Source organism: Pelophylax lessonae, assembly GCF_965119305.1.
Source record: "Pelophylax lessonae genome assembly, chromosome: 2".
NCBI classification, from domain to species: Eukaryota; Metazoa; Chordata; class Amphibia; order Anura; family Ranidae; genus Pelophylax; species Pelophylax lessonae.
The window spans coordinates 662,212,382-662,234,020 of record NC_138769.1 but is presented as its reverse complement, the minus strand read 5'-3'; the positions used below and the strand labels follow the sequence as shown (position 1 = coordinate 662,234,020).

Here is a 21,639-nt window from a genome sequence, read left to right as displayed (position 1 = left end):
TCAGGATGCCGGAAGTGGGTTTCGTCCAACTAGAGTGCAATCTCGGGTTGGTGACCTTATGGAGGGGAGTTTACTTCCTGTGGCCTCAGGGGTGAGCAGCGCTGAAACGCAAGCTTTCTCTCATTAGGGCCACGAACCGGAAGTGATGTATCTCCACCGATGACGACACTTCCGGCTGACGCATTTCCGGCGGCTCTTGGCTTCCGGGACCCCGGAGGAGGATCGCATATTAGGTTTGTCTTATAAATAGCGTGCAGGCATGTGCGGGATAGCCTTTGAAAATGTCCTAAGTGGGACGAAACGTCAGGCACGCCCGCATGTCGACACGCTTTTCCTGGTTACCATTTCTATGCGCATTGATTTGTCCAGAATGTGAGTTGCCATTTTTTATTCCTCTATATTAAAGATTTAAGTTTACTATGCCATTGGAGTCTCCCTCTTCATTTTGAGGTTTGGTATTATCTTCATCAACTGTATTGATTTGTCTGGATGCCCGAAGCTTGCCTTTGCTTGGAGTGATCTTATCGGATTGGTTCCTTCTACCCAGAGGACCCCTCCTTGGATTTCTCTATTGCATGCTCATTTGACCCACCCTAACAGGGGGTCTGGAAGTTCTGGTAAGCAGACATCTTTTACATCCTGTTACACGTGGTGTTGATGTTTCCCTCTATTTGATTCCACTTTGGGTGGTTGGACTTTCATCTTCAACTGAGGACTGTTATTTTCATTTGTTGGACTTTTACCTCACAGTGTTTTATCATAACATTTTATCATTGGCACTGTACTTTTTATCTATTTATTTATGCTGACAAGTTGTTTTTGTACTGGCAGCCTTTTTGCTTATTATTCATTTATCCAGAGTGTGACTTTTTATCCTATAACTTTGAGATAAACAGATATGACTTTGAGATGAACAGATACACCCCTATCAATCAGTCGAATCCCATCAAAGCCAGTGAAATTCAACAGGATGATATAGATATAGGTGTAAATAGCAAATAAAGAATATCAAAGACCAATAGTAACACAGTGTGATAGAATTATGAATAATGACTGTTAACCCTTATAATACTGCTATGACTATTAACCTTTCCCTTCACTGGAACTAAGGGGTCCAACATTTCTTGATATGCTGACATCTTAACCACTTTAGCCCCGGAGGATTTGGCTGCTGAAAGACCAGGGGGTATTTTGCGATTCGGCACTGCGCGACTTTAACGGACAATTGCACGGTCGTGCGACGCTGTACCTAAACGAATTTAACGTCCTTTTTTTCCCATAAACAGAGCTTTCTTTTGGTGGTATTTGATCACCTGTGCGATTTTTACTTTTTGCGCTATAAACAAAAAAAGAGCGTCAATTTTGCAAAAATAACAATATTTTTCACATTTTTTTATATGAAATTCCCCAAAAAAAAATGTAAAAATCAAAATTTTTTAACATTTTCGGCCAATTTGTTTTATGCTACATATGTTTGGTAAAAAAAAAATCGCAAAAAGCGAATTTTGATTGGTTTGCGCAAAAGTTAAAGCGTTTACTAACAAAGGGAAAGATTTTTGTCAGTTTTGTTGTTTTTTTTTTTTAACGCGTAATGTCGGTGATCTGCGATTTTTTTTTTTTTTTGCGGTACTGCGACATTGCGGCGGACAGATCGGACCCTTGACATTTTTGACACTTTTGGGGTTACCAGTGACATTGCTACAGTAATCAGTGCTATACATATGCACTTATACTGTAAAAATACACTGGCAGTGAAGGGGTTAACTTTATTTGAGAGGGAGGGGCTGTGTGTGTCCCTAGGGGCGTGATTCTAACTGTGATTGGCTGTGGCTAGAGCTGTAGGACCAATGATCAACGGTCCTACAAAGTAGAACCGTATGATCAGTGTTCCTACACAGGGGAGAATGACAGGCAGCTTGTTTACATTAGCCCCCTGCCTTTCTCCCTCTCCCCCGACGATCGCTGAGTGAGCGGCGGACATCGGGTCCACCGGTGACACGCGCGGGGGGGTCCGTGACCACGCGGGAACGGGAGCACGCCTCCGGCGGCGCGCGCTCGCTCCCCAGAGCCTCACAGGCTAGTGACGTACCAGTACGTCACTCTGCCTGTGAGGGGCTGACCGCCGCAGTATATGTACTTGCGGCGGTCGGCAAGTGGTTAAGAGTTCCCTTCACTGAAACTAAGGGGCAAAGCCCAACCCCTGAAAAACAACCCCACACCATTATCACCCTTCCACTAAATGAAAATGATTTGGATCAGTGCACAAAGCAAGGTCCATAAAGACATGGATGAGCGAGTTTGGGATGGAGGAACTTGACTGTCCTGCACAGAGTCCCGACCACAACCCGATAGAACACCTTTGGGTTGAATTAGAGCAGAGACTGCCAGCCAGGCCTTCTCATCCAATGTCAGGGCCTGACATCACAAATGTGCTTCTGGAAGAATGGTCAAACACTCCCATAGACACACTCCCATACCTTGTGAACAGCCTTCCAAGAAGAGTTATAGCTGTTATAGTTGAAAAGGGTGGGCCAACTCAATATTGAACCCTACGGACTAAGACTGGGATGCCATTAAAGTTTATGTATGTGTAAAGGCAGGCATCTCAATACTTCTGGTAATATAGTGTAGTATGCCACAAATGTAATTTGGTGTAGAAGGGACAAAAAAATTAGCAGTTGGCAGGCTTGTGACTTTACTAAGTGTTTTCATTGTGACGAACATGTGGAAAATAATTGAGGAGGTGTTGGTGGAGTATGGTTTGAAGGATCATAGGGGGGGGGGGGGCTAGGTCCCCTCACGACCGTTTGAATTGATGGGTGTACCCACTTTGTCAGGCTCACCTAAAGGGGGCCAATGGCGAATACAGTTAACTGGATCATAATGTATACTACTCTGAAGGTAGGAGCAAAGTGTGGCATTGACAGGGGCCTGAGGTAAGTTGATACTGTATTCATTTTTTATTTTTTTATTGTTTCAGGTTAGGTTTATCATTACTAGGTATTGACCAAATTATTTATTTATTTATGTTAATTTGTAAAATTATTCTGATTCACACTTTTTTTATTTAATTTTCGTATTATAATGCTGTGGCCTTCACCATCTCTGATTAAAGTGAATTTATTTAACTCAGCAATAGCATTCTTTTTGTGATTTTGAGTTTAGTAGGAGCCAATCTGGCCCTATCACTGTCATGAACTAAGTAAAGTAATAACAACAATTACTGATATGACAGGTTATAGAGACGTATTGTAAACCAGCAGCAGCAGCACATAGCATTTTCTAGTCACAATGCTACAGTCTATAGGATGAACCTCCTGATGCACGTGTTGACTTCTCACTGGCAGGGCAGCAAACAATGACATGCTAAAGCAGAAAAGAACTTACAAGACCCATCATGCCTTGTGGAAACATTCACCTTACAGGTAGGCAGGGACAGGCTGAGTAATTAATGGGTGACCATTAATGGGGAGGGGAAGAATCAGGCAAGTGGCAACCGTAACCTGTATAGGAGCCAAAAAGAAGTACTTGGGCTGTATATACCCTACCATTGTCTGAAGTTCTCTCTCATACTCGTCAGATAACAGATTATATTCACCCATCATGGACCCTTCTGTGCCCAAACAAGCAGGCTTTGCTAGTGTTATATATAAAATATACAGTATGTTCTTTTAACTGCAGGAAAATATTCATTTTTAGACAGTATATAATTAACGTACACAACAGCCTACGTATTAAGTTAATGCTGACACAGGTTCTTACACAGCTGGCACATAACATAATTAAGACAATTTGCCAGTTTTTTTTTTTTTTTCAATTTAGTGTGAACAAGCCAGCGGCTAGAGGGATTGCCAAGAAAGAAATGCAATGATTGAGAAATCTTTCATTGGAAGTTTGACAGAATACAAGAAAGACAAAAGGAGCTTATGAAATAGATAAGAACGTCACTTCAATCTCAGATGTTATATAAATCTGTTTAATTATGCATCGTGCATGATAAAAAAAAACTGTGAATTGCTCTTGGGTGACACAGAGGGAGGTCTTACATTCTGTTAGGCTGAACTGTTTTTTAACATGTAGAACAAGGGGAGGAACCTATAGTCTTCTCCACCCCTTGTTCAACTTGTCACCCCAACACCTTACAGATATATAAGCTGCCAAATGTTATGTACAAGCTTACACTGCTCTGAGGAATAGATAAAGAGGACTTTTGTATATAATGACGAACCTCAAAGTTAGAGAACTGTGTTCATGGGCCTTTTACCGGGCTGTATTTGCCGAATTTCTGGGTACAATGATCTTTGTGTTCTTTGGACTTGGATCTGCTTTGAAATGGCCTGCTGCCCTGCCCACGGTGCTCCAGATCTCTCTGGCCTTTGGTTTTGTGATAGCAACTGTTGTCCAAACGATGGGACCTATTAGTGGAGCAAATATAAATCCAGCTGTTACCCTTGCCTTTTTTGTTGGATCTCAAATCTCTATCTGGAGGGCTGCATTTTACATCATTGCTCAGATTTTGGGAGGATTGGCTGGGGCTGGTATACTATATGGGGTTGTTCCGCCAGCCGTCCGAGGGAACCTTGCCATCAATGCTGTAAGTATAAAAATTAGCAAATGCGATTACTGTACAGATGACCAACATCTGTCCTACAATGTACAATTTAAGGATTATATCTGACCTATCTTTGTAGCATAAGTCAAAAAATTACCAAGTTGTTAATCCTATATTGTAAAGGTGTGTTATGCATAAAATATTTATACAAAAAGACAGATCTGCACATCCAAAACAACTATAGAAACTACAAATTATATAAATATATATATACACACACACACACACACACACACATATATATATATATACGCACACACACACACACACATATATATATATATATATATATATATATATATATACACACACACACACACACATATACATGTATATATATATATATATATATATATATATATATATATATATATATGTGTGTGTGTGTGTGTATATATATATATATATATATATATATATATATATATATATATATATACAGTTCCTAAAGTTGTGCATATTACCATTAAAATTGTAAAAAAATGTGATCTAGCTTGTGCCTATCATGAGATCATGAGATAAATATGGAGACTGCCACTGCCGACCTCCTTCTGCAAGTGATAGTTACCTGTCTCTTTGATACAGATTTGGAACACACATACAGCAAGTGAAAGTCAGAGAAAAGTCAAATTTCATAATCACTGCAATAATTTCTTTTCAATGACTCAGTAAAGATTTAATCCTTTTGCTGCCAGGTACATTTCTTTTCTTTTTGAACACATTTTAAAATGCATGTTTTAGGCCTGAAGGTAACTTAAAACCTACAAAACATGATCATTCTCCAAAACCAGAAGACTCTGTAGAATAAAAACTATTTCAGTAAAATAAAAAATAGCAATAATTATAATAGTGCAATTGTTTATCAAACCCATATTTTCAGAAGAATACACCCAAAATAATTTTAGTATGCATAAAGATAATATAATACCCATTTTTAAGTACAATAAAAAAAAAAGAAGAAAGATGCAGTCACTAGATATTAAACAGATGCCGTAAATACATATGAAGCATGTTAACAATGAATCATTGCCCTAGAAATTCTGCTCTCACCTTAGCTGATCTGTATGGCGCAACTGTCATTTTCATTAGCAGCTCTAGTGCACAGGATTATGTTTGTATGTGTGCAAACTGGGGGTGTTAATAAACATTTTTTTTAACGGGGGCTTATTTATTTTATCTTTTTAAACTTTATTCTTTTTTTTTTATATATATAATATAGCAAAGGGACTGATAAGCCCCCTATGTGATAGCATAGTGCAAGTAAAAGGTTCTCTTTAAGAAAATATTCGTGGTCTTCTGCACTCTCTGAAGATAACTGAGCGCATATCGTGCTTCTTTCCTGGCCATGGAATTTAGGGAATGACATTGAACCTCAGAGCAGATTGTTTCAAATGTCATTCTTCAGAGGTATAATCAGCAGACGGATGTTTGCTAATTTTCCACCACTCTCACTACTGACACCTCCCATGATGGTCCTAGGCACCCAGGTGGAACAGGTAAGTCGGGGACATATAATGGAGATGTCAGGAATGGGGCAGCACCTGACATGGACTGTAGAAGGGATCAAGTGGCTTCACACATGCCAGAGTCACTCTTACTAAAAATCTGAAATTCTGCAGAGAAAATTTAAATTAACTCCCAGCAGTGGTAGTGGCCAAGAGTCTGTTTACAGGTCGGTGCAGTCTCAAACATATGCCTTGAGTTGGCAGCAGTGAAAGGGTCAAAACATTGGCATGACGGCCAGGCAACTACCTTTTTTTTTAGAAGACAACCTTTGTTTGTTTCCCTGTGAAAGGGGAGCTTTAATACATAACAAGTTAAATAACCCACTACCTGTTCATATCAATATGCTTATTGGTTCCAAATATTGAGACTGGCAGCAGATTTGAATACAGGCATACCCCGCTTTTAAGTACACAATGGGACCAGAGCATGTATGTAAAACGAAAATGTACTTAAAGTGAAGCAATACCTTTTTTCATTTCTTAGGCAAGCTGGCTGGTCACAAATAGGATATTTTGTAGTCCTGGGTCCCCTCACATTGCTCCCCAAGGTTGGTATCCCTGTCACTTATGGTTTGGGAGTAGTGCTATCTCAAGCTGACCAAAATTTCCCATAGACGCCAATGTTAAAACCTGGGAGTAATGCCATGCCAAGCTGACCAGGCTGTGTCCGTACTCGCGAGTGTACGTAAAGTGAGTGTACTTAAAACGGGGTATGCCTGTAGTACATAATTTAATCATATTGAATCACACTGTATTTTTTATCCAGTGTTTCAAAGTTTAAAGTCATTTATTAAATCATATAATGTTGACAACAGTGTTAGAAATCACAATGCTATGTAAAAATCACTTGAGGGATCACCAGAAGGGGAAGGATGCCCTGATTTCACTATATAGATCTTTAGCTATCACTATAGGGTCACCAGCAGAAGGAGGGAGGTCATGATTCCTCTATATAGATCTTTAGTTATTACTAGAGGGTCAACAGCAGGAGCCAGGAGGTCCTGATTCCTCTATGTAGAACTTTAGTCTTACTAGAGGGATCACCAACAGGAGGAAGGAGGTCCTGATTTTTCTATATAGATCTTTAGTTATCACTAGACGGATCATCAAGAGGAGGAAGCAGGTCCTGATTCCCTTATATAGATCTTTCGTTATCGCAGGGGGATCACCAGCAGGAGAAAGGATGTCCTGACTCCCCTATGTAGATTTTTAGCTATCACTAGAGGTATCAACAACAGAAAGAAGGAGGTCCTGATTCTCCCATATAGATCTTGAGCTACCACAAGAGGGATCAGCAACAGAAGGGAAGTCTTGATTCCTCGTTATAGATCTTTAGTTATCAGTAGAGGGGTCACCAGCAAGAGGGAAGGGGGTCCTGATTCCTCTATGTAGATCTTTAGTTATCACTAGAGGGATAACCAACAGGAGGAAGGAGGTCCTGATTCCTCTATATAGATCTTTAGTTATAACTATACTGATCACCAGCAGGAGGAGGGAGGTCCTAATTCCCTTATATAGATCTTTGTTATCACAAGAGGGTTTATTAGCAGGGGGAAGGAGATCCTGACTCCTCTATGTAGATTTTTAGCTATCACTAGAGGGATCACAAACAGAAGAAAGGAGGTCCTGGTTTCTTCTATAAAGATCTTTGGCTATCACAAAAGGGATCCCCAACAGAAGGGTGGTCCTGATTCCCCTATATAGATCTTTAGTTATCACAAGAGAGATCACCAACAGAAGGAAGGAGGTCCTGATTCCCTTTATATAGATCTTTTGTTATTGCAAAAGGGATAACCAGCAGGAGGAAGGAGGACCTGATTCCTCTATGTAGATCTCTAGTTATCACTAGAGGGGTCAACAGCAGGAGAAAGGAAGGTCCTGATTCCTCTATATCAGGGGTCTCCAAACTTCAAAAACAAAGGGACAGTTCACTGTCCTTCAAACCTTAGGGGGCCAGACTGTGGCCACTTGGAGTAGAAAAGTTGCTGATATCAGTGGGAAAAAACAATGCCCTACTGTTGGTGTCAGTGGGAGGAATTGTGCACCATTGTTGGTGTCATTGAGCCCAATTGTTTGTGTCAGTGGGGAGAATTATGCCTCATTGTTGGATGATCAGTGGATGGAATAATGCCCCAAGGGCTGGTTAAAAGCAAGCATAGGGCCGCATCTGGGGGTTTAAAGGGTTTACCAACAGGAGGAAGGAGGTCCTGATTTCCATATATAGATCTTTAATTAGACCTCATTTAGAACAGTGTCCAGTTTTGGAGACTCACTTAAAAAAAGATAATGATAAGATGGAACAAGCCTGGATAGCAGAAACAAAAAAAGTTCCTTCCTGATAAAACATATAAGGAGATATTTTTGTAACTTAATACAGTATGTACAGTCTTGAGGAAAGAAGGGAAGTGGTTAGTTTAAAACTAACCATAGAAAGTATTTTACTGAAAGAAAATGTGATGTTTGCAACAGACTTCAAACAGAGGAAGTGGGTCAGGCAGCTGCAAATACTAAACATACTTTGGACAAACATAGATCTATACTTAGGCAAAAAAAGGTAAAAAAAAAAAAAAAAAAAGCAAAAAACAAAACAAAAAAATTAAAGTGGGAGAAATCTCAATGGACCACTTGGTCTTTTTGTAAAAAAAAAAAAAAAAAAGCAAAAAAGCAAAAAACAAAACAAAAAAATTAAAGTGGGAGAAATCTCAATGGACCACTTGGTCTTTTTCTGCCGATAAAAAAAAAAAAAAAATGTATGTTTCTAATTGTTACTGATAAATAATTATTCTACCTCTACTTTGGACTATAAAAAGCAAAGTACGGTTCTCACTCCAGTTTTCCAGCTCTCTGAAGGCATTTGCTATAGCTCAATGCTTTCAAAACATAATTATGATGGTTGTTTGTCCATACAGGGGACAGCATTAAAAAAAAATGACAGTGGTTGAGTTTAAGATTGTGATATGACTAAACGCATAAAGCTATTAATAAAATTCCTCAACCTAACCCTGAGAAACCTGGGCTCCTTCACCGTCACAGGACGATCTGAACATGCATTTTACAATCTAATTAAATATAATAACAGTGTGTGTACCTTATCCAGTCACTGTTTCATTAAACCTCCACTGGTTTTATGACTGAATTACATCTGACAACATTCCATACGTTTGAGGTTCAGATAATCCTAAACTCTGTAGATGAAGAAGAAGACTCAGGTTTGAAGCAACCATATCCTCTTCTTCAGTGCATAATGACTGATACACAGGGTTCGACGTTGTTACCCAATTAATGTGTGGTGGGATCAAAGCAACAGAGCCCGCAAACAATAAAATAGGCATAATTTCCCTTATGATGAATCTAGATTTGATTTTGGTCAGATTTGATTAAACAGAGTCCACCAGGGTGGAATAGTATTGATCGTTTTGATCAATTAGGCAGTCCTGAGCTTCTTTGTTCATAAATATGAATGTAATTTGATCAGATCATGAGATTACCTGGTGGAAAAGATGTAATATACAAAATTGACAATAACAGGTTATGACTGTATCTTAGCTGCCAATCAAAACTGACTTCCCCATGTGTGACATATCAAATGGATTGTCAACTATAGATTGAATATTCCTATTGGAAGAGATTATTCTGAAAATAAATTGATCATTTATTGAAGCGTGCATAGCCACCATACTGGTCAGTACAGAACATTATAATTATTTACCAGGAGGCACAGCATCATAAAATCTTCAACCAGTCTTTCCTGAGCGTTTAGATATTTGAATATCATACCTGGCGTACCTAAGAAATCTGATATGCTGTTAATTTAACATTTTATCAAGCAATGTATCATAATAAAACTGTAAATAAATACCTTTTTAAAATAGTTTTTACTAAACTTTATGGGCACAAATAGATGGAATAGAATAGATTCTTGCCAAACTCAGCACTGTTCAAATGGAGGCAATCAAATGCCAATGGCAGCATTTGACAAAAAATGGATATGTTTGATCTATCTTGCTTACAATCCAAGTGCACCTCAATAGGACCTGCTGCTTTCTTACACTGACCATACACTAAACAATATGATTGTACATCCTCCTTTACATGTACATTAATTTTGTAGAGCAGGGGCCTGCCTGATTTGTTACTATTCATATGGAATGTTTAGGTTTGCCCATAAAGTACATGGTTTTGTCAAATCCAAAGGAGATTGTTGGTCAAATGCACAGTGGTGTATTTTGGTTTTGTGCTGCCCTAGGCAAAACTAAAATTGGGCGCCCCCCTTCTATCTAAATTTGCTCCACACATTCATTTTAAACGAATGTGACTCCCTCCAAAATTGAAGGACTGCAGGTCCCAGCATAAACCCCTGAGAGGGTGGGAGAGAGAGAGAGAGAGAGAGGGGTGAAGAGAGAGAGAGAAGGGGGGATGAAAGAGAGAGGGGGAAAGAGGGGGGATGAAGAGAGAGAGGGAAAGAGGGGGGATGAGAGAAAGGGAAAGAGGGGGGATGAGGGAGAGAGGGGGGTGAGAAAGAGAGGGAAAGAGGGGGGGGTGAGAGAGAGGGAAAGATGGGGGATGAGAGAAAGGGAAAGAGAGGGGGTGAGAGAGAGAGGGGAGGTGAGAGAGAGAGAGAGAGGGGGTGAGAGAGAGAGAGGGGGTGAGAGAGAGGGGGGGGGGTGAGAGAGAGAGGGGGGTGAGAGAGAGAAAGGGGGGGTGAGGGAGAGAGGGGGGTGAGAGAGAGAGAGAGGGGGTGAGAGAGGCGGCTCTAGCAACCAGTTGCCAATAGAGTCTCAGGTGGAGGAGGGGTGGCTTTTTTGATGCCCCCCTGCAAAGTGCCGCCTTAGGCCTGGGCCTTGTTGGCCTAGGCCAAAATACAGCACTGCAAATGCAGCCTCTAAACTGTCATCTACACTCTATTTCATTAAAGTCAATAGGAATCTGTTCACCAGCCTGTGATACACATCAAACATGGGAAAACGATGCCCTGTACACAGGTTATATCAGTATTTTAATGGGTTCCTCCGGTAGTTGGGATTATCCTTGCAAAGTTTACAGCAAAGCATTTTACATTTATGTGCACTAGATGTACTAAATTTCATATTTTACTTTGTCGAACTATATGGATTTCAGAAAGGGTAGTCAGCACCCTTGCTTAGAGTTTGTAAGCAAAACTTTTTTTTTTTTACATTTTGAATAAAGTTGCATCTCTGGTGCGGTAAGGGAAATGAAATGACCCTAATGGTACACAGACAGCACAAAATAAACTGTCAAAAAAGGTTTGGGCTTTTCATACACTTTATTGGCTGCTGAGTTAAAAGCAATTACAGGGCATGTTGGTTTGAGATTGTATTATGTTTACTGTATATTATGGGTGTGAGCATGACATACAAGGGCTGGTTTATTCAGGGAGTAGAAGCTATTCACTAAGCAAAATGTGCGTTCACTTTGCAACGGAATGTTAGGGGAAAAAAAGGGGAAACCCTGTTCACTTTGTCCACCTAATCTTGTCCAAGGGACATTTAGAAAACAGGATTTTTGCTGGCACATGATTGTTTAGTTTATTGATTGGTTGGTTGGTTGGTTGGTTGGTTGGATGGTTGGATTGGTTGGTTGGTTGACGTGAACACTTTTCTAAGTAAAAAGTCTTGACTCCTTATTTAAATGACCCCCACTTGTATTTGGACAAGTGCAGTAAAGTGCAGCACTACTAAGCAGGAAGCACACCATGGGGTTACATTTCTAAAACTGAAATTTGGTGCAGCTCTGCATAGAAACCAATCAGCTTCCATTTTTTTTTAATTAAATAAGCTTGATTGACTACAATGCACAGCTGCAGCAGATTTTATGCTCTTCAGTTTTAGAAAATCTCCCCCATAGTACTTTGTCCCCTGGGGAACAGAATACATGAATAAAAATGGAAATGAGAATTCTGTATTTTTTTATTTTTGGGTTATACATTCATTTTAAAAGTAATAGGATTACACCACAAAATCTCTGGCACAAAAAGATAAAAGAGAAACAAGTTATGTAAAAACAAAAACACAAAAGTGGGTTCTATAGAGAATTCTTATTTAAAGCTACCATGAGCAAAAGAACTAAAAATAGTTTGGGTCAAAATATTTTAAGTTTTGGATGGGGGGGGGGGGGTTAATTGCTGTCTGTGTCTCCATATTTGATCCTACTTCATGTCCTAGTGCTATCAAATAATAGTGTTTCCATTAGGGACATAGGGCCACAGACAACAATAAAAAAAGCCTGACAGAGGTTGTAATTCTAAACCTTCCAGATGCTACTAAACAACATTGTTTTTGGCACAAAAGGAGGAATCACAGTGGCACACAGAGGAAGGTTTTACAATGGGGTCGTAACAGAGTTTCTTTGTTTTTTAATCTGAATTTATTAAAAAGGTTCATAAAAACAGAGTTTATAACTCGTCCCACTCTATCCACTGGAAAGACTTGGCTGGTAGCTGGGCTTTATTATGGAAATAAGGTCACTAATTACATTTCCACTTATTACTTGGTGGTTCTGTTAATGCATTTTAGATTGCAATGACTATAATAAACAAAAATTTCTTTAGTAAATTTAGGCTAGGTTCTCTCCAAATTCTTAATAAGTTAGCTTCACTTTCTTACAAATTAGAAGTTCACGAGAAAGTAAATATAGCTACAACTCAAATCAATATGACATTGTGGCAAAATCGATACATTTATGCTCTGAATATTGTTATCCTGTAACATAGATTTTAGAAGTTATTTCCAAACATATTTTTAACAAATTAATGTAATTGCTTTAAATCAGAGTGCATGCTCTATATTCTCTGACAAAAACGTAATTTTACTATTTTAGCTCAGTAACAACACAACTCCAGGACTGGGTCTTGTCGTTGAGATGATTCTTACCTTCCAACTGGTTTTGTGTATCTTTGCATCCACTGATTCACGGCGATCAGATAATGTAGGATCTCCGGCTATTTCCATTGGCCTTTCTGTCACTCTGGGACATCTCATTGGAGTAAGTAATTTACTAAATGTCTTCTGACTGAGAATTTTTGAAACAAGGATTGCATTTATTGGTTGATTTAGTGAATTAAGTAATGCTATACAGTCACCCACTATAATCAATTGGATTTTAATGGTTTAGTGTAGCTATGTAAACCCAAATTGATTTAATAAATGGTAGCATTCCTCTCAATTAAAGGTGGTTCCTTTTTTGCACCTGGTGATCCTACCAGTAAGTGACTCTACAGCAAATGTTTGTCCAAGGGTGGCAAAATGTTTTAGGTACAATGCTCTTTAGGCATTAAAAATTAAAAAAAATAGGCTATAAAGAAAAATATCAAATGCACATATTTTTTTTTACCTGCAAAAACATTGGCATATACTCTTATTTTTAAAAAAGTTAACTTATACTTTAAGTCCAAGATCCTGCCTCTGTAAATCTTCTGACTCTCCTAATGGACTGAAGTGGTGCACACACAGTTAAAAAGAAATTTGTGTAATGTGTATAAACTGATGTTTTTTCTCTATATGTATTATTCTCTATAAGTCAGCCTGAGGCAGATCTCGCCTACAGTCTGCTCACTGGAGTTATGATATGGGGAAGTTGTAAAGAAAATGGGTAGAAGGAGCTGTGTAGAGAGCCATTGCACATGTGAAAAGTTACTGAGCCACTGCTCTGATGGTATCCTACCTGTGCCTGATCTCTACCTAATGTTTTACTGGACATACAGCTATTTTTTAAGATTAAATGCTTTATAATACTATGACACATAGGAGCTGATTTACTAAAACTGGAGAGTGCAAAATCTAGTGCAGCTGTGCATGGTAGCCAATCAGCTTCTTACTTCAGTTTGTTTAATTAAGCTTTGGCAAAAAAAAAAAAAACGGAAGCTGGATGGTTTCTATGCAGAGCTGCACCAGATTTTGCACTCTCCAATTTTAGTAAATCAACCCCATAGAGACCTCAGGAAGGCAGAAAAATACTTTGAGCAACACAATAAAGAAACTGTGTTCTGAAGGATGATTATGGACTAATTCACATGGCCAGGGGAGGATTGGGCCAGTTGGCAGAGGGGTAATTTCCCCCCTGTGCCATTCTGATGTCCTGTAAAAAGGCTGCACCACTTCTGCCACAGACATGCCTAAAGGATTCCTGGTGAAGAGAAGAAAAAAGTCCCCACCGCTACCCTACTGAGTGTGGGTTGAAGACAAGGACAGAGCGCAGGCCTTTAGATGGTTTAAACTGTCTGAGCAGAGGCCTCTTCCATGCCCCACTGGAGACTCTCCTCCCCTGGCCAGTCCCAACTGAGCTGTCCCAGCTCCCCCCAACTGCCCTCTGCTGGCTAGGTTGGTGAGTAGAGAGTACCTGAAGCAGGGCTACAGCCTGGAATGGGGGTCAGTAGGAGGACGGGAAGAGGGAGAGTGGGGCAGATTCGCTGCACCATGGGCCTCTGGTTTGTACTGCCCCCTGGACCGAAAGTTGCCAGTCTGCCCCTGAAAATGGCTGTCTAAATTGCTGCACAATGTATACTCTTGTATGCATCTAAACACAGCACTATGTGAAACCACAGGGCCATGCACACAGATGTTTCTAAAAACTAAAATGTGAACTGTGTTTAGTGGAGTACAAAAAAATGAAGGACACAACTGTATTTCAAGGCCAAATGTATCTGCATATTTTTCACATGTATGAAAGTGCATGTGTGTAAAAGTGTATACACATACACGCCTAAAGCCATTCGAAGAAAAGTATGCAATTGAATGCATCTAAATGCTAGTACATTGGGTGCATATTTTATGTAGGATCTTCTGCTAGCTCTGCTGCTTTCCTGCTGAAGGAGAGGAGAGGACCTGTCTGGACGCTCCAAGGTTTCTCACCCAACAGCCCTCAAGTCATGATACCCCAAAAACGGGGGCTGGGTAGATTTTGCAAAAAAGGTTTTGTAGTACCCGGGAAGCTGCACAGTGAAAATGACCAGAGCCAATCCTAAGGTAAGGTAAGTACATCCTATTTGAGAGTTGGTTACAATGGGTAAGTGGGAGCCTGAAGTCCACTATATGTTTTGTACATTACATACTGAGTATGTGTTTATCTTTGCAGTCAATATAATCATAATAATAATAATAATAATGTTTTTAACATTCCAGATATATTTCACTGGCTGCTCAATGAATCCTGTACGATCCTTCGCTCCAGCTGTCATTGTGAGAATTTTTCGCAATCACTGGGTAAGAAAATTACATGTCCATGTTGAGCTATCTGTTGGCTTAGCTGTAAGAGTTTTTGCACCACATTATGTTTTACTTTTCTTAGGTCCCAATCACACTTGGCATAGTGGGAACATGCATTGGGCAGCCCATTCACTTGAACGGGATGCGCTACCCACAGCAAACATGCCAATGAATCTTCTGAACCTTTTTAGGCGTGGAGCGTTTCATGTTTTTTAAATGCGTTTTTCTGCACTTTTGTAGCGCAAACAATGAATTGTATCCAAATGCACATTGTGCATATTGCTGCAATTTTAGCTCGATCCATAATTGCGGACAGAATTGTGCGATTCTGCCCGTGATTACGATAAGATAAAATGGGAACGGGGCCTTAGTTCTTTAGAATGAGTAGGACTAAATTAAGGTCCTCTGGTCATAGGAAAAATAATTTTCCATAAAATGAAGTAACACAGAGTCAGTATTGGTATTATTATTCATTTATATAACTCCATCATCTTCTGTTGAGCTGTAAGAGGGTAAATAATGGATCAGAATATCAGCAGCAATTCATATACACTATATTACTAAAAGTATTGGGATGCCTGCCTTTACAGCCACGTGAACTTTAATGGCATAGCAGTCTAAGTTCCTAGAGTTCAATATTGAGTTGGTCCAGCCTTTGCAGCTATAACACCTTCAACTCTTTCGGAAGGCTGTCCACGAGGTTTAGGTGTGTCTCTGGGAATGTTCAATCATTCTTTCAAAAGAGCATTTGTGAGGTTAGACACTAATATGGGGCAAATTAGGAAACAGTGACCATAGGTCAATAAGTTTCAGTATTAATCATAGCAACAGGAAACACAAGGGTAATATAAGGACACTGAATTTCAAAAGAGCCCACTTCCCTAAACTGCACTCTTTGCTAGAAAATATCAAATGGGATAGAACCCTGGGAACAAAGAACACGGAGGAAAAATGGGAGTGCTTCAAGAGCATACTAAACAAAGGAATTGGCCAGTGCATTCAAAAGAGAAATAAATTTAAAAGAGCAAAACTAAACCCTGGGTGGCTAAACTCCAACATAAAAATGCATATTAATACTAAAGAAAGGGCCTTCAAAAAATACAAGGCTGATGGGACATTGGCAGCATTCAAGCATTACAAAGAGTGTAATAAGAAATGTAAAGGTGAAATCAAGGTGGCTAAAATAGAACACGAGAGACATATAGCAGAAGAGATTAAAAAAAAACCCTAAGAAATAGTAAGAAAGTGAGGCCAGAACACATTGGCCCCATAAAAGATGAAGAAGGGAATCTGGCCACAGAGGACAGAGAGAAGGCGAAAGTGTTAAATAATTTCTTCTCTTCAGTCTTCACAAAAGAATTGGGGGGCAACACTAACCCAGCTTGTAATGCAAAATTAAATAATACACCTCATGGTTAACAGAAGATAGACTTAGAACTAAACTAGAGAAACTTAACATAAATAAATCATTGGGACTGGATGGCTTGCACCCAAGGGTTCTTAAAGAGCTCAGCCAGGTGACTGCCAGACCATTATTCTTGATCTTTAAGGATAGTTTACAGACGGGTATGGTGCCAGCTGATTGGAAAAAAGCCAATGTAGTACCAATATTTAAAAAAGGGCCTAGATATATCCCAAGTAACTATAGGCCGGTCAGCCTAACATCAGCAGTCTGCAAGATTTCAGAGGGGATGTTAAGAGACTACATAAAGACTTTAGTAATGAGAACGGTATTATTAGTAGTAATCAGCATGGATTCATGAAAAATCATTCTTGCCAGACCAATCTATTAACCTTCTACGATGAAGTGAGTTGCCATCTAGACACAGGAATGCCTGTGGATGTGGTGTATCTGGACTTTGCAAAAGCATTTGACAATGTTCCCCACAAATGCTTACTGTACAAACTAAGGTACATAGGTATGGACTAAAGGATGAGTACCTGGAGAGAGAGCTGGCTCCAGGGGAGAATCCAGAGGGTGGTGATAAATAGGGAGTACTCAGATTGGGCGGGTGTAGAAAGTGGGGTCCCCCAAGGTTCTGTTCTGGGACCAATCCTGTTTAATGTATTCATAAACAACCTAGAGGAGGGGATATCTAACGCAATCTCGGTATTTGCAGATTATACTAAATTAAGCATGCCAATATCTTCGATGCAGGATGTGGAAACCTTACAAGCAGACCTGAACAAAATAATGGGGTGGGCAACTACATGGCAGATGAGGATTATTGTTGAAAAATGTAAAGTAATGCACTTGGGTGTCAGAAACACGAAAGCAAGCTACTCACTAAGGGGGGAACCTCTGGGTGAATTTAAGATGGAAATGGACCTAAGGGTCCTATTGGACAACAGGCTTGGCAGTGGCATGCAATGCCAAGCCGCTGCAAGCAAAGCCAACTAAATACTGGCATGTATAAAAAAGGGGATTCACTCCAGAAATAAAGAGATTATTTTCCCACTCTACAAGACTCTAGTCTGGCCACATCTGGAGTATTCTGTCCAGTTCTGGGCACTGGTCCTCAGGAAGGATGTGCTGTAGCTGGAGTCTAGAGAAGGGCAACAAAAAGAATTAGGGGAATGGAGGACATCAGCTATGAGAAAAGACTACAAGCACTGAACTTATTCTCTCTGGAGAAGAGACGCATGAGGGGGGATATGATATCAATGTACAAATACTGTACTGGTGATGACCCTAGCATAAGGAAAAAACTTTTCAGAGAAAGGGAATACAATAAGACACATGGCCACCCACTAAAACTAGAGGAAAAACGGTTTAACCTTAAAATAAGTAAGGGGTTCTTTACTGTCAGAGCAGTAAGGATGTGGAATTCTCTTCCACAAGCAGTAGTATCAGCAGGGAGCATCGATAGCTTAAAAAAACTATTAGATGGGCACCTTAAAGACCACAACATAAGGGGGTATACAATGTTCGGTTAACATCAAACACACACACACATCATAGGTTGAGCTGGATGGACTGGTGTCTTTTTTCAACCTCACTAGCTATGTAACTATGTAACTATGTTGGAGGGAAGGCCTGGCTCACAGTCTGAACCCTAATTCATCCCAAAGGTGTTCTGTCGGGTTGAGGTCAGAACTCTGTGCAGGCCAAACAAGTTCCTCCACCCCAAACTCGCTCATCCATGTCTTTATGGACCTTGCTTTGTGCACTGGTCCAAATCATTTGGTGGAGTTGGAGACTCACTCCTAAACCTTGTGGACAGCCTTCCCAGATGAGTTGAAGCTGTTATAGCTACAAAGGGTGGTCCAACTCAATATTGAACCCTACGGACTAAGACTGGGATGCCATTAAAGTTCATGTGCATGTAAAGGCAAGTGTTCCAATACTTTTGGTAATATAGTGTATATTAATCGCTGCGAACATTCTGATCCATTTTTTACCCTCTTTATGAAGGGATGAAAAATCTTACTGCTGTCCATAATCCCTCTTGATGTCAAGGACAAACTGCCCCATACAGTATGCTCTGAGTTTAAAAATGTCACCCAGACTGACAGTGACGGAAATCCAAAATTGTCACCAGGACAGCAATGGGGGGGATCCTCTAATAGCAACACCTGTTCCAGTAACAACTGTATAAGGGGATATTTCCTCTCACTTCCTGTTGTGTTTATAAGACAAGAAGTGAAAAACAATCTCCCTAAAAGAGCCAGACTGCAAAATAAAAATCTGGTAGGGGTTTTACATTTACCTGCTCTATACAAAATGGCCTCATATGCACTTTAGCTGTTGTTAAAATGAAATGTAAGCTACAAACGGAATGCATTGTTTGCAGTCAGCTGATCAGCCCTTATAATTGCACTGTGGGATGAAGCAACACAACCATAGGGTAGAATTTCATTACAGAAAGCAGAATCTACATATGTAATTAACAAATATGGCTGTCCCATGTACATATATAAACAAAAATTATACACAGAAAAAGGGCAGCTGGATATAGGGTTGCAGTAATAGCAAATAATAATTGTTACAGACTTACGTATATTTTACTTTTTAGCCAGCCTGACTGCATAAGACCAATATAACATTCAATCCACAAGCCCCAGCACAAAGTGTGAAGTCCCATAAATTCCTCTTGGTAACAGATCCTTGGGGCCATTGTGCAGTTGGATTTATAATGCCTACATGGCCATGGCAGAATCACAACTGCTAAAAACTTCCAATCTAATTAAATTTAGCATAAGTCATCTGGTTATTTTATTAGAAATGTAATTATAAAATACACATTTTTTTTTTCTCAGGTCTTCTGGGTTGGGCCACTGGTAGGAGGTATGGTGGCTTCCTTCATATACACGTACGTTCTGAACCCATATGTGAGGACACCATCGGAAAGACTGGCCATATTTCTGGGAACATACAATCCTGTGGATGAATGGACCGAGCAGCATGAACAACACAGGAAGCGGTCACTGGACTGTCCAGAGCGTGCAAATAAGCGGTTCTCTATGTAGCAAGAACTGTTGTCTAATGGACAATATCTTTTGTGTGTCAAATCAGGGACCAATGTGCCAGTTAAATGGCTCCTGTCACCTTTATTTCTCCTGTGCTGTTATGTTATAACAATGCACAGCTTTATTTTATTTTTATTTTTTTTAAGTATGATTAGAGACATTTTTATCTTATTTTTGGTTAATTTATTGATTAATATTAGCTATGGTGGTATCAGTCAATGGAAAAAAGAAATCCCAGGGTATCACTTGTCAAATGGCAGCGGATGAAGCTTGAAAAAAAAGGAGTAGTATGATAGACTGAGTAACATGTTGGCCAAAACAAAGTTTAATTTTAAGACAACGCAAAAAAAAAAAAAAAAAATAACAATTTACTGAAAAGCCACTTTCTTGAAATTATAAAGAATAGAAATATTTTTACAAATACTATGAAAAAAATAGATTCTTAATGGTTAAGCTCCTCCACTGCCACATCTCCCTAAAAAAGAGTAACCTTACTAGTCATGGAGACAGGGCTGCCGTGAGTAATCATGGGGCCTTTACAGCCTACCTGCCAGCCCCCCCAATCTGACAGGGCCAGGACCTGAACCTGACCACCCCTCCCCCAAACCTGCAGGCAGTGAGCCTCATGGAGAACTTTGAGGGAGGCAAACATGTGCTAAAAGTGGGAGGTGTTTAAAACTTATACAGAGAACAGGGGCCAAAAGTATGTAACATACAAAGTGCAAGTGTCTGGAGTATATAACATAAAGGGTGCAGGTATCAGGTATAATGTGCAAAATGCAGGTGTCAGTAATGTACAGAGTGCAGGGGTTAAAGGTGGATAATGTACAAAGTTCAGGGGTCAGGAGTGGGAGGTGCATGGAGTGCATGGATCAGGAGTGGGTAATGTACAGAGTGTAGTGATTATGAGTTGGTAATGTGCATAGTGCATGGGTCAGGAGTGGGTAATGCATAGAGTGCAGGGGTCAGGTGTGTAATGTACATAGTTCAGGGGTCAGGAGTGGATAATGAACATATTTCAAGGGTCAGGAGTGGGTAACGCATAGAGTGCAGGGGTCAGGTGTAAAATGTACATAGTTCAGGGGTCAAGAGTGGGTAATGTACATAGTTCAGGGGACAGGCGTGGGTAATGTACATAGTTCAAGGAGCAGGACTGGGTAATGTACATAGTTCAGGGGACAGGTGTGGGTAATGTACATAGTTCAAGGGGCAGGAGTGGGTAATGTACATAGTGCAAGGGTCAGGAGTGGGTAACACATAGAGTGCAGGAGTCAAGTGTGTAATGTACAGTTCAGGGGTCAGGAGTGGGTAATGTTCAAAGTTCAAAGGGCAGGAGTGGGTAACACATAGAGTGCAGGGGTCAAGATCATGTAACGTATAGAGTGTAAGGGTTAGGAGGGGCAAAACATATGCAAAGGCTGTAAAGGCAGTGAATGGGGTGTACACATGCTTTGCATCAGGGCATCGCAAAAATGTCCCCCTAGCGGCTAAACACGACCAATGTGGAATTACTTGTCAAACTTGCCCATTGAGTGCAACCATGTGCAATATACAATCGTGGTTGTGCGAATTACAGAGTTAAATCAGGTGGTGAGGAGGCAATATAAAAAAAAAAGAAGGCCTCTAAAAAGCCAGGCCTAGGACTGGCACTACCCCCGTGTTGGTGGCCTTGAATGGAAGCAGTCTCATGGGACAGAGAAATGGCAATTGGTAGGGCTTATTCATAAACAGAGTGAATCTAATGCCTTATGTATTAGAGTGAAAATAAATTAGAGAGCAGCAAAAAAAGGATTTTCTGGATTAAAAATGTAATATCAAGCATTTTGCAAAT

General features: G+C 40.0%; 1 protein-coding gene across 1 annotated transcript; it reads left to right on the top strand.

Annotated features, from left to right (window-relative positions):
* The first annotated feature begins 4,150 nt into the window (after positions 1-4,150).
* LOC309546389 (aquaporin-5-like) lies at positions 4,151-20,014 on the top strand. Its single transcript, XM_082246047.1, has 4 exons — positions 4,151-4,594; positions 12,955-13,119; positions 15,255-15,335; positions 19,599-20,014. The coding sequence occupies exons 1-4, from the start codon at positions 4,220-4,222 to the stop codon at positions 19,806-19,808; spliced, it is 831 nt and encodes a 276-aa protein (XP_082102173.1). The 5' UTR covers positions 4,151-4,219; the 3' UTR covers positions 19,809-20,014.
* The last annotated feature ends 1,625 nt before the right edge of the window (positions 20,015-21,639 follow it).

Bases quoted from the DNA above. Each gene is read 5' to 3' on its own strand.
- LOC309546389 (XM_082246047.1), top strand. From the start codon at position 4,220: ATGACGAACCTCAAAGTTAGAGAACTGTGTTCATGGGCCTTTTACCGG. The intron at 13,120-15,254 runs GTAAGTAATTTA...TTAACATTCCAG, and splicing joins CTCTGGGACATCTCATTGGA to ATATATTTCACTGGCTGCTC. The intron at 15,336-19,598 runs GTAAGAAAATTA...TTTTTTTCTCAG, and splicing joins GAATTTTTCGCAATCACTGG to GTCTTCTGGGTTGGGCCACT.